At 38.8% G+C, this 12,651-nt stretch overlaps 1 protein-coding gene across 3 annotated transcripts in view; it reads left to right on the forward strand.

Moving 5' to 3' along the window:
* Nucleotides 1-12,651, forward strand: part of LOC106085532 (chondroitin sulfate glucuronyltransferase) — a 151,204-nt gene that overhangs the window by 121,371 nt on the left and 17,182 nt on the right. For all 3 annotated transcript variants that reach the window (XM_059366572.1, XM_013249833.2, XM_013249832.2), the window contains one exon: nucleotides 11,630-11,785. In XM_059366572.1, the coding sequence (XP_059222555.1) occupies nucleotides 11,630-11,785 (156 nt within the window). The remainder of the gene's footprint in view (nucleotides 1-11,629; nucleotides 11,786-12,651) is intronic.

Below are 12,651 nucleotides of genomic sequence, written 5' to 3' on the forward strand. Positions count from 1 at the left end.
TGACTTAATCGGTTCGCCAATAAGCAAAATATGCGTTATTGGTCAGGTGATATTTCATATGTGCTTCACGAATCTACACTTCATCAACAAAAAATAACTGTTTGGCGCGGTTTGCATGACGACGTCGTCATAGGGCCGTATGGACCTGGACGACATGTGGTTTCAGCAGAACGGTACCACAAGCCACACAGCACACATTGTAACGTGTGCTTATTGAGGAATAAGTTTTATGAGCGTGCTATCTCAAGAAATGGCTCAGTCGGTTGGCCGCCTCGCTCATGCCTCTACAACGGCTACAAGCCGACGACGTTGGAAGACTGCTTTGGCTGAAATATGTGTCCGAGTCGTCGAAAATTGGGTCCAACGTATTGACAATTACATATGTGCCAGCGGTGACCATATAAACGAAGTCGAACTCCATTCATGAATGTTTTGATTGTAAAGTTTTTGAAAACACGATACACAGTGGTGGAAAAAATAATAGAAACAATAGTTGCTAACAACAGTATTGAACAAAAAGAGTAAGAAAACATGGTCACTTCTGTTAACGGCTGAACATGGTTATTCGCAGATCTGTTGAATTTTTAACGGTGAAGTTAAATTAGAATTTAAATCTCATTTAATTGACAGATGCTCGTTATGGTGATTTTTTCTGTAAATTCATTTGTCTTTTTATACCCTCTACCATAGGATGGGGGTATACTAATTTCGTCATTCTGTTTGTAACACCTCGAAATATGCGTCGGAGACCCCATAAATTTTATATATTCTTGATCGTCATGTCATTTTAAGACGATCTAGCCATGTCCGTCCGTCCGTTTGTCTGTCGATAGCACTCTAACTTTCGAAGGAGTAAAACTAGCCGCTTGAAATTTTGCACAAATACTTTTTATTAGTGTAGGTCGGTTGGCATTGTAAATAGGCCAAATCGGTCAATGTTTTGATATAGCTGCCATATTAACCGATCTTGGGTCTTGACTTCTTGAGCCTCTAGAGGGCGCAATTCTCGTCCTATTTGACTGAAATTTTGCAAATGGTGTTTTGGTATCAATTCCAACAACTGTGTTTAATATGATTCAAATTAGTTTACAATCTGGTAGAGCTATCATATAAACCGATCATGGATCATGACTTCTTGAGCCAATAGAGCGCGCAATTCTCATCCGATTTGGCAGAAATTTTGTACAACGGCTTCTCTCATGACCTTATAATATGGTCTGAATCGATCAATAGCTTGATACAGCTCCCATATAAACCTATTTCCCGATTTTGCTTCTTGAGCCCTTTCAAGGCGCATTTCTTATCCGAATGAACTGAAATATTACACAATGACTTCTACAATATTCAGCATTCATTTATGGTCCGAATCGGACTATAACTTGATATAGCTCCAATAGCATAACAATTCTTATTCAATATTCTTTGTTTGCCTAAAAAGCGATACCGCGCATAGAACTCGACAAATGGGATCCACAGTGGAGGGTATATAAGATTCGGCCCGGCCGAATTTAGCACGCTCTTACTTGTTTCGTTATTAAAATTTAAGAGGAAAAATGGTTACTACTCATTTACAAGTATTATTGCATTATTCGTTTCGTAAATTTAAGCATCAGTTCATATAAGTTAACGACTCAAAGCTCTCTTCTGGACTAGCGGTATTCTAGTTCCAAGAGCTTTCGAAAAGTTTTGAAGGTATATCGCTATCATGCGACCTAAACCTTATTGAAAACCTCTTGGGCACAAAAAACAAAGATTTGAAACTTCCCTTGTAGTTTTTAGATGCTTTTTATTTTTTAATCATTTTTTTTTCTTTTTCAGTTGTATGAACTCCGCGAACCATTGTTAGGTGCTGATGCTTTAATTTACGAAACGAATATTGCAATAAAGCATGTGCATGATTAGTTATGGTTTTTTGTTTTTCTCTCTTATTCGATTTTAAGTTACGAAAAAAGACAATTCATCAGTAATTACAACGTTTTGATAAGTGTCCCTATTATAAGTTGATTATTGATTGATTATAAGAGAATATTCCGAAAAAAATCACCATAACGAGCATCCGTAAATTAAATAAGATTTAATTTCTAACTTAACTTCACTGTTAAAAACTCAACAGGTCTACGAATAACCAGATTCAGCCTTCAACAGAAGTAACCAAGTTTTTTACTCTTTTTATTCAATATTGTTCTTAGTAACTGTTGTCCTTATTATTTTGTCCACCACTGTTTATACTCATATGTGTTGTAAATTTTTAAAATCTGTGTGTCTGCGACCAAATCAAATTCTAACATCTTATTTTAATGATGGATTGAACAGAATACAATCCAAATTCCCCGGCACGCGATAACTGTGAGCACCACACTGGCTGGAATATTGAGATCCAATTTGTTTGGTGTTCATTGCTGTCACGAGAAGCTAAGCTGCGAGCTACCGGGCGCGTCCACATTTTGCGGATTGCTCCATACGGAATAACTGCAACGGCAGTCGTGGATAATCAGCGGTATAGGGAGAGACCGGGCGGCCCCGGATCTTGCTCAAATACTGAGTGCCTATGATGATCGATATGACAAGGCGAGTTATTGGCGCCTTTAAATAACCAATGGCGAGCCTGTTCCTACTGCGATCGGTCCTTTGGACCGGAACGAGCTTGCTAACCTACAGAAGCTTGACGAGGATCCCCACCTCCATATGAAAATGTGGCTACAACAACAATGAAAATTTCACAATTTCCCCACGCCATTTGAAGGGCGCGCGACTGTGATCTTGTGGTATTTTAAACCTATTCCATTGGCAGAGACATCCATGAGCTACAACATATCGATCGGCATGTTTCTCAACAAGGGCGAATCAGACTATTCTATTTTCTTCACCAGATCGAATAATTAGATAGCTATTAGTACGTCTGACAATTCAATTCGTTCAATTAAAAAAGTCGTTCCACTTTGCGATTTTTAAACCTTATCAGTATTTGCCTTTATACGGCACCATTTCTAATTCTGGATATATGAGTACGAGCATATGTATCTCGAAAAGCTCTCACTCGTACCTTCATAGTATACAGTAATATGCATTCGAACAACAACATCCAGCGACAGCCATATGAATATGAGCTCCTGTCTTTTAAGTATCAATTAACGGCAGGAACATAATTAGAATCAGCATAATGTGAATATGATTATTCATTTATTCAATAGGTGGTATATCATCGTCGTCATCATGAAGATATCGTATCCACCAACCAACTAATACTTTGCGTCAGCATATTTATTGACTGAAATATACTCTTCATACATGACCGGGGCGGGGCGTATATGCATAATTCTCAGGTATCGCCATAACTTTCGGGCAGGCAGTCTGACTTGGTCGACTGACGAAAAATCTGTTTATTTGTTGGATTGTTCAAACAATTCTACCACACCAACACAGCGCCTTGCCTAAATTTCAAATAATTTCCCCATTGTCGATCACTCTGTCTGTCCTAGTGGCAGTGAGTTATTCGTTGATCTCAACTGGCGCGTTTATACTTTTTATCTGTTCCGAATGGCCAATTTTTCTCACCAAAAGAAAAGAACATGATTCACTTGAATTATTAACAAATCTAAACAAACATTTTAGCCATACCGAAAAAAGTACCGGCAAAAAAAAATCAACACATGGAAGAAAATAAAAGTGTGAATACATTTTATTCCATGGAAGTAAATCAAAATCCAGAATAAACAATCCGAAAAAATTTTGCAAATAAAAAGTGCAAAGCACAATAGAGGATACAAAAAAGGTTAACAAGAAACGAATTGTTGTTGAATTTGTTTAAATATTTTGTGAAATTGAAGTTTTTAAATATTAAGCCAAGATTTATTTATAGCAAATTTGCAGTTTAATTAGAATATTGAGAGCTTTTGCAACATGTTTTATTAAATCACGGCATTTTTGAGACATGTATTATTTCCTCTTATAGAACTATGTGAATACTACACTTTTCAAAGCTTAGCTTCTCTAAAAAGTAAAATTCTGTTTCCATGCAAAAATCCCCAAATCATATTTGTCGCATTAAAAAACTGGATTAGTTTCCGTTTTTTTTGTTAATCTATTGCAGTAAAAAAATTACAGGCTGTGTTGTGAATCTCTTTGTATTCAAGTTAATTTTCTTTCAGTGTTAATTAAAATGATTTGAAGCCAACATATCTAAATTATTGCAGAATTGAATTGAGTGCGATGAATGCAATGAATGGCGGGATTGTGGCTTAATTAATTTGCTTCGCTTAAGCATGATTCGCTTATTGGACTGATGCACAGTGTATAGTATACATATTATATATTGTGAAAAAAGCTCAAGAGCACAGAGGATTCGTTCATGATTCTTGAGATAAATTTTTGCTTCAAATAAAGAAAGAACAAGTTAAAACGTGAAAAGTTCGGCCTGACCGAACCTTGGAACCCACCACCATGGATTATGCATTGAAGGGCCTGTGTGTACTTTACGTACCAAATTTCTGCCGAATCAGGCAAAAATGGAAGCTTCTTGGGGACGTAAAAGACTAATCACGAGATCGGTTTATATGCGAGATCTATCGTTCTATGCACCTTTTTGGACCATACATACTACGTGCAAAATTTCAGCCAAATCCGATAACAATTGCGGCTTTCAGGATCAGCCCAAGATCCCAATTTCGGGAGATTGGTTTGTGTGAGAGCTATATCAGGTTATAGACCGATTTGAACCGTTCTAAATATGGTGGTTGGAAGTCGCAATAGAACACTACGTGCAAATTTCAGCCAATCGGATAACAATTGCGGATCTCAGAGGCTCATCAAACTATATCAAGTTATGAACCGATTTCGACCATACTTACCATGAATGTTGGAAGTCCAGACAAAATATTCGTATAATAATTGGACCTTCTAGGGGCACACGAACTCAAAACCCAGGACCATTTTATATGGAAATCCTAATCCAAATGTGTACCAATTTTGCGCATCTGTAATTTCCAACGATATTTTTATTCGGCCGCTATCGTGATTTCCGCAGAAAAACATGGCTAGATCGAATTAAAATGTTAAGGCGATCATGAATATATCAATGGCTTAATATTAAAAGAGGTTAACTCGATTTTTTGATGTTTTACAGGAAAAGGAAAAACTTGATATAGGACTTTTTTGAAATCGTTATAACTCTGGTTTTTGCGATGCAGTAGAAATTTTGAGGTAAAGTGCATTTGTCTTCCAGAATAAATAAGAAAGGGACACCAATTTTTTTTGCTTCTTAACAGGAGAAGGAAAAAAATTCACATATGACTTTTTTGAAATCGTTATAAATCCGTTATTTGCATTTGTATCTACCTGAAATTTTGGGGGAAGGTGCACCTTATATTGGTCTTCCAGAATAAATAAAAAACCTCATTTTGGAAAAAACCCGAGTTAGCCCCTTTTTATATCAAGCTATCGATATATATTTTGAGGTGTTACAAAGAGAATGACTAAATACTATGGTTGTGGGTATAAAAGAGAACACATTATTACAACTGCAATAAATTATTATACTCTCTATCATAAGATGATGACCTGCTTGCAACAAATCGGGGTATTCATGTCCCATCCTATGAAATCAGTGGAAGCTATTTCGTAATCTGGGCCTATTTTTTCCAAAATCAATAGCGTTCGTCCTTGGGCCAAAAAAAATATGGTAATCGGCAACTTATGCGACGTGTACCTTGGTTACAAGAATACTCGGACACACTTAGCTAAATCGATTCAGGAAGTAATTCTAATCTGATCGGTATACTTAACAATGGGACCAGCTCGTCTCCAAACACAACAGATGGCAACGGCATACTCCACTGGACTGACCCAACTGGTTAATGAAAGCACTCCTTGTTCCGATGATATAATGGCGCAGTGGCAAACCATTGCCCACTCCATGGAAAATGCCGCGAAATCCGTGCTTGGGTACCGGAAGACTCTTCCAAGAAACCCCTGATACGACCAAGAGTGTCGAGATGCTACTGAAGCCAAGAATGCGGCATATAGAACAACCCTGCAATCAGTAGCAAGGCACCAGATGAAGAAGAGGTATTGGGAGAGAGCAGAAACGTCTATTCCGCAGAAAGAAAAAGGAAATGGAAAGACGTGAGTGTGAGCGAATTGAGATGTACAGGAGTCATAATGAAGTCCGGAAATTTTACCAAAGAATTAAACATCAAACAAATGGCTTTGGTGCAGCCACATCCTCCTGCAGAGACAAAGAAGGAAATCTGGCAACTGACACAGATAACATGCTGAGGAAATGGAAAGAACATTTTACCCAACTGCTAATGTCCGACGTTGGCGGCGAAGAGGACACCGCAGACCCAATCCCTGATGGTGGTATAGAATGTTTAGCTCCTAGTCATGAGGTCCTAGTAGCAGTGACCTGACTCAAGAACAATAAGGCAGCAGAAGCCGACATGCTGACAAGGCGTAAGCGTCAGCTTGTCTGCGCAATCTGGCTAGAATAACGCATACCCGATGATTGATACCTCAGCGTACTATCTCCCGTACACAAGAAAGGAGACAAGACGGAATTTGCCATCTACAGAGGAATAAGTCTCCTCTCCATCGCATACAAGATAAAAACCTAAAGTCAATGAGATAATTGGTCCCTATCAATGCGGTTTAAGACCTGGTAAATCCACCCTAGACCAGATTTTTCTGCGCCAAATCCTGGAAAAGACTCGAGAAGGACAAATTAGCACCTACCATATCTTTGTTGACTAATTCGATAACCCTATACATTTAAAGATATTTCAAGCCATGTCTGAGTTTCGTGTCCCTACGAAATTGATAAGACTCTGCAGGATGATGCTGATACCCGTTCCTCAATAAGAATCCTCAGAACGCGAAAGAATCTCTCCGAACCATTCAATACCAAACGAGAAGATTATACGAAATGCAGATGTGAATAGATATGGCACACTAATCACAAAAGAACACATGCTTCTCACCTACAGCGACGACACCGACATCATAGGTCGGTCACCGGAAGCAGTAACTGCAGCCTTTGAAAGAATGGAAAGAGTCTGTGAAAATGGATCTGTCAGTAAACGCCTTGTACCACCGAGCAGATAAAGAAAATGAAAAAAGTTGGGAACCACAACTTTGAGATAGTAAGCAATTTTATCTGACTCGGCACCGCTATAACTGAAACATATGACACCAGTTTTGAGATAAAGCGAAGAATAATACTAACAAACAGATGCTAATTTGGATTCAGTAATTAGTTTAGAAACAAGGCCACCCCCCGACAGACGAAGATTGCACTACACAAGACACTGATACTACCCGTGTTGTTATATGGTTCTGAGGCATGGGTACTTGTGAAAGCAGATGAGGCAGGGCTTGGAGTGTTTGAAAGAAGTACTGATCAGTAGAGAAAGGGTTTTATGTTCTCAGGCCAAACTTTTTTTATGGCTCTTTTGTATATAAACGTCTCTGAAGGTCATGTTTTGCGATATATTCGAGATATGTCAGCGATGGATGGACCAATATAGGTGAATTTTTGTTTGTACCCTTATTATAACCCAGAAATACAAGAATCTGATCCTAAAATTTGGAGCCAAGTAGCTGGGCTGCACCCCCAAAACCGGCATATAAACCAATAGGTACAATATAGGGCTTAAATTAAAGGTATTTGCGAGTAGAGTGTAACTTTTATTTAAAGATTGGGTGATAAATGGTAAAAGTGGCTGGAAAAACATGAGACTTGGAGGCCACCGTATCTCAGAGGTTAGCATATCCGCCTATGACGCTGTACGCCTGGGTTCGAATCCTGGCGAGAACATATTAAAAAAATGCTTCATCGGTGGTTATCCTCCTAGTGCTGCCGACATTTATGAGGTACTATGGCATGTAAAAACTTCTCTCTAAAGAGGTGTCGCACTCGTCTATTAAGAGCAGGCCCCTTATCTTTGAGCTTTAACTTGAATCGGACAGTACTCATTGATGTGAAAAGCTTCCTTAATGGAATGTTCATAGAAAATTTGCAATTATATGGAAGCTATATTCAGTTATTAGGATTGTACACTCACAGAAAATTTGTAGCAGTAAATTTGCGGTTTGCAGAACAGCACTCTGTTTTTGCTGAAAATGTCTGTTGCTCAGTTTATGATATTAGTATTAAGTTCTTTGACAAATGTGTGAAACAAAATATTTAACTGATTCGGAGTAATACCACATATTATTAAAGACTTTGGGCATAATTGAGACTCATTTTCAGCAATTAAACCTAGGAGCTTGAGAAACCAAATCGTGAGATCAGTTTATTACCTACACCAATGAAAAAAGTGTTTGCGTTAAGATGGACGAATATTGCTATATGGTCTTAAAATTATATGAAGATCAAGAATATACACATAAAGGGTGATTTTTAAAGGCTATAGAAAAGTGAAATAAAATGTTCACCGAACTCGCCTCTCACGCGTGCTGTGTAGCATGTGGCACCGTCTTGTGGAAAGCACATGTCAAGCTCAAGGGCAAAAAAAAAATGGATACCATCTCACGATAGCACTCACCAATCATAGTTACGTTGCGATTCACATCATCTTTGAAGAAGTACGGCCCAATGATGCGACCAGCCCATAAACCGCACCAAACTGTGACTTTTTCTGGATGCATTGGTAGCTCTTGCAATGCTTCTGGCTGATCTACACTCCAAAAACGACAATTCTGCGTACCCATTGAGCCAAAAATGAGCTTCGATGCTAAAAGGAAGAAGATTAAGCGATAAACTTTCTTCGCAAAGAACGTATTTTCAACAATTTGCAAGCGTTGTTCGTTTGTAAGACGGTTCATGGTTAAATTATAGACCAAACTGAAAATGTTTGACAGTGACACAAAACACGGAACGTGCGTGAGCTGTTGAAATCAGTGTTGCCAAAAAGATAATAGCTAAAAGTCACCCTTTATGTGCCGTGTAGTCTTAGACCAACAATTCGAGATGTTTTTCAATATTATGATAATCAAGAACTTGGGGTTTCTTAGGGATTCTTAAATCACTATAAACGTTCCAAGAATGTAAGTGTATCCCATAATATGTATGGCGAAGGGTATATAAACACATTCAAATACACAAAATGTTGCTTTTTTCCCCTAAATTAACCAGTCTGCTTGGAAATCAACCGCGGCCAATGACCTTCCAAAAATTCACAATATCCAATGTATTCAAAAATTTTTAACTTTTTTTTATACGTCTACTTCTTAAATTGTTGATTCGCATTCTTCCTTCCTGTGAGAGAACATTAACAAAGTGTTTTCTTTGTTTGGTGTTTTCTCCTTTTAGTAGAGCAAAAAAGGAGTGTGATCGTCTTTATTAGAGGTGTGCACGTGTATTGTCTTGTCTCGCGTGAGTCACGTGATTCGTGAGTAAGATCCAAATCCAAATACGTGATCGTGCGTCACGGTTACGAATTAAAATTATTCGTGCGTGACTGAGTTAAATAATGCTCACGACACTAATCAAGACTCACGAGACACTCATGATAGGCTCACGACTCAGGAAACGCTCACGACTAACGGGACGCTCAAGACTCACGAATGACAAGAGAATCACGACCAAAGTGTAATAAAAAACGAATAACAAAATTTTTCACATACTCTCAAATCGATATTTAAACGTATGAATCTGTCTACAGATGCATAAAAATGATAAGAGTAAATAAGCTGTTATGCAGGACTGATACATTTTATACATTAATATTCATACGTTCAAATGTTGTATGATTTGAGACGCATCGAAAAAAATTATTATTCGCTTCATGGAAAATATTTGTTTAACCGTGACTCGTGATTCGTGATTTTGAGTCGTAAGTGTTTCGTGAGCTGTGCGTGAACGTGAGTCGACATAAAAAGGTCGTGCGTCCGCCTACGTGAGTAACAATTTTTCTATTGTAAGCGTGAATGAAAAATCACTCACGCGCACATCTCTAGCCTTTATGGTACCCCTAGCATTTAAAAGCAATTTAATGCATTTTATGTTGACAGGGCAGACGTAAACAAAAATTGATGGACTTTTTGTTGTTTTTATACCCTCCACCATAAGATGGGGGGTATACTAATTTCGTCATTCTGTTTGTAACTACTCGAAATATTCGTCTGAGACCCCATAAAGTATATATATTCTTGATCGTCGTGAAATTTTATGTCGATCTAGCCATGTCCGTCCGTCTGTCCGTCCGTCCGTCCGTCTGTCTGTCGAAAGCACGCTAACTTCCGAAGGAGTAAAGCTAGCCGCTTGAAATTTTGCACAAATACTTTTTATTGGTGTAGGTCGGTTGGTATTGTAAATGGGCCATATCGGTCCATGTTTTGATATAGCTGCCATATAAACCGATCTTGGGTCTTGACTTCTTGAGCCTCTAGCGTGCGCAATTCTTATCCGATCAGAATGAAATTTTGCACGACGTGTTTTGTTATGATATCCAACAACTGTGCCAAGTATGGTTCAAATCGGTCCATAACCTGATATAGCTGCCATATAAACCGATCTTGGGTCTTGACTTCGTGAGCCTCTAGAGTGCTCAATTCTTATTCGATTGGAATGAAATTTTCCACAACGTGTTGTGTTATTATATCCAACAACTGTGCCAAGTATGGGTCAAATCGGTTCATAACCTGATATAGCTGCCATATAAACCGATCTTGGGTCTTGACTTCTTGAGCCTCTAGAGGGCACAATTCTTATCCGAGTTGAATGAATTTTTGCATGAAGTATTTCGTTTTGATATCCAACAACTGTGCCAAGTATGGTTCAAATCGGTTCATAACCTGATATAGCTGTCATATAAACAGATCTGGGGATTTGACTTCTTGAGCTTCTAGAGGGCGCAATTCCTATCCGATTTGGCTGAAATTTTGCATGACGTATTTTATTTTTACTTTCAACAACTGTGTCAAATAAGGTTCAAATCGATTCAAAACCTGATATAGCTGCCATATAAACCGATCTGGGATCTTGACTTCTTGACCCCTAGAGGTCGCAATTATTATCCGATATGCCTGAAATTTTGTACGACGGATCCTCTCATGACCATCAACAAACGTGTTTATTATGTTCTGAATCGGTCTATAGACCGATACAGATCCTATATAAATCGTTCTCTCTATTTTACTTCGTGAGCCCCAATGGGCGCAATTCCTATACGAATTGGCTGACATTTTACACAGGTCTCCAACATATAATTTTATTGTGGGCCGAACCGGACCATATCTTGATATCGTTTTAATAGCAGAGCAACTCTTTTCTTATATCCTTTTTTGCCTAAGAAGAGATGCTGGGAAAAGAACTCGACAAATGCGATCCATGGTGGAGGGTATATAAGATTCGGCCCGGCCGAACTTAGCACGCTTTTACTTGTTTTTTTTTTCTTTTTGCTTTTTCCGATGGTGAACTTTAATAACCTTCATCTTGCTCCAAAGCCGACAAGAGTATTTTGCAAACAAATTTAATTTTCTTTGCATTCGCAAATCTCTGAAGTTGTCGCCAAGGCAGAAACATTTGCTAACAATATGACTTGATTCGCTTGTCTGGTTGTTGTTGGATCGTCATTTAAATTTTTTTTCGAAGAGTTTTCAAAAAACTTAAATTTTTTTTATTTATTTTCAGGGAATACGACAGAGGACATATGATTTGAAATCGAGTGTGAAATTATTTAAAGATTTGAATCTATTAACCAAAGATGAGACATTCCGCAATGCCACAACAATATATCCGGTCACAACGACAGATGATTTTTATCGTCTTCATGCGTACTTTTCAAAGGTAAGCTACTTATAACCCAATATTAGTTAAGGTACACCTGGATGTCGCTTAAAGGTTAAGTTGAAGGGCACGCGACTAACAACCTCGGTTACTAGTCGCTTCACTCGTAGACCTTAGGTACATTGTATTCACCCTAGAAGAAAGCAGAAGAGAAGAAGATGGAGAAAAATAGATAAACATACACCACAAACCGATACAAGACATAAATAAGTACAAAAAACGGAATTGAACGTATTTGTTTTTTTTTGGATCATACTCATTGTCGAGAGCATGATCCAATCAGCCAATAGCAAGAGGGTCTGTTGGGAATCCAGGCTCAGAAAGTGGTGTTCACCCATTATCCTGTGTCTTCTCCAAGCAATTGTCGGGCAGTGACATAACAGGTACTCGACTGTCTCCAACTCGCCATCGCACACCCTCTCCCTCTGCAGAAGTCCGCCTCTCCCTGCACCCAGCGCGACAACAAAGACCTGATGTTGTAATGACCAGTCAGGACTCCTTTTAGCAGTCCTAAGTCATGCTTTCTCAGCCCCAGGATAAGGAACGTCTTGTTTTGCGAAAAACTCGGCCACAGGGCCTTTGACACCCTATAACCTACAGCACTAGCACACGCCTTGCTCGCACAGTCATCGCAGGAGACGTCTTTAGGTCTCACTGATTCCATAGCAATGTCTGCTGCAACCAGTGATCCATTCCTGTCCAGCTCGCCCGCCGCTTCGTTCACCGCCACACCTTGATGGTCAGCAAAGCCTGATAGCCTTTCCCATTCAATATCACGCCGCCCGACGCGAGAGCCTTTAGCGCCGCCTGACTGTCTATGTCGCTTAAAAAATGCGACTAACTTTAAACATGGAAGCCAACGTGGC

Source organism: Stomoxys calcitrans, chromosome 4 (assembly GCF_963082655.1).
Source record: "Stomoxys calcitrans chromosome 4, idStoCalc2.1, whole genome shotgun sequence".
In the NCBI taxonomy this organism is placed as follows: Eukaryota; Metazoa; Arthropoda; class Insecta; order Diptera; family Muscidae; genus Stomoxys; species Stomoxys calcitrans.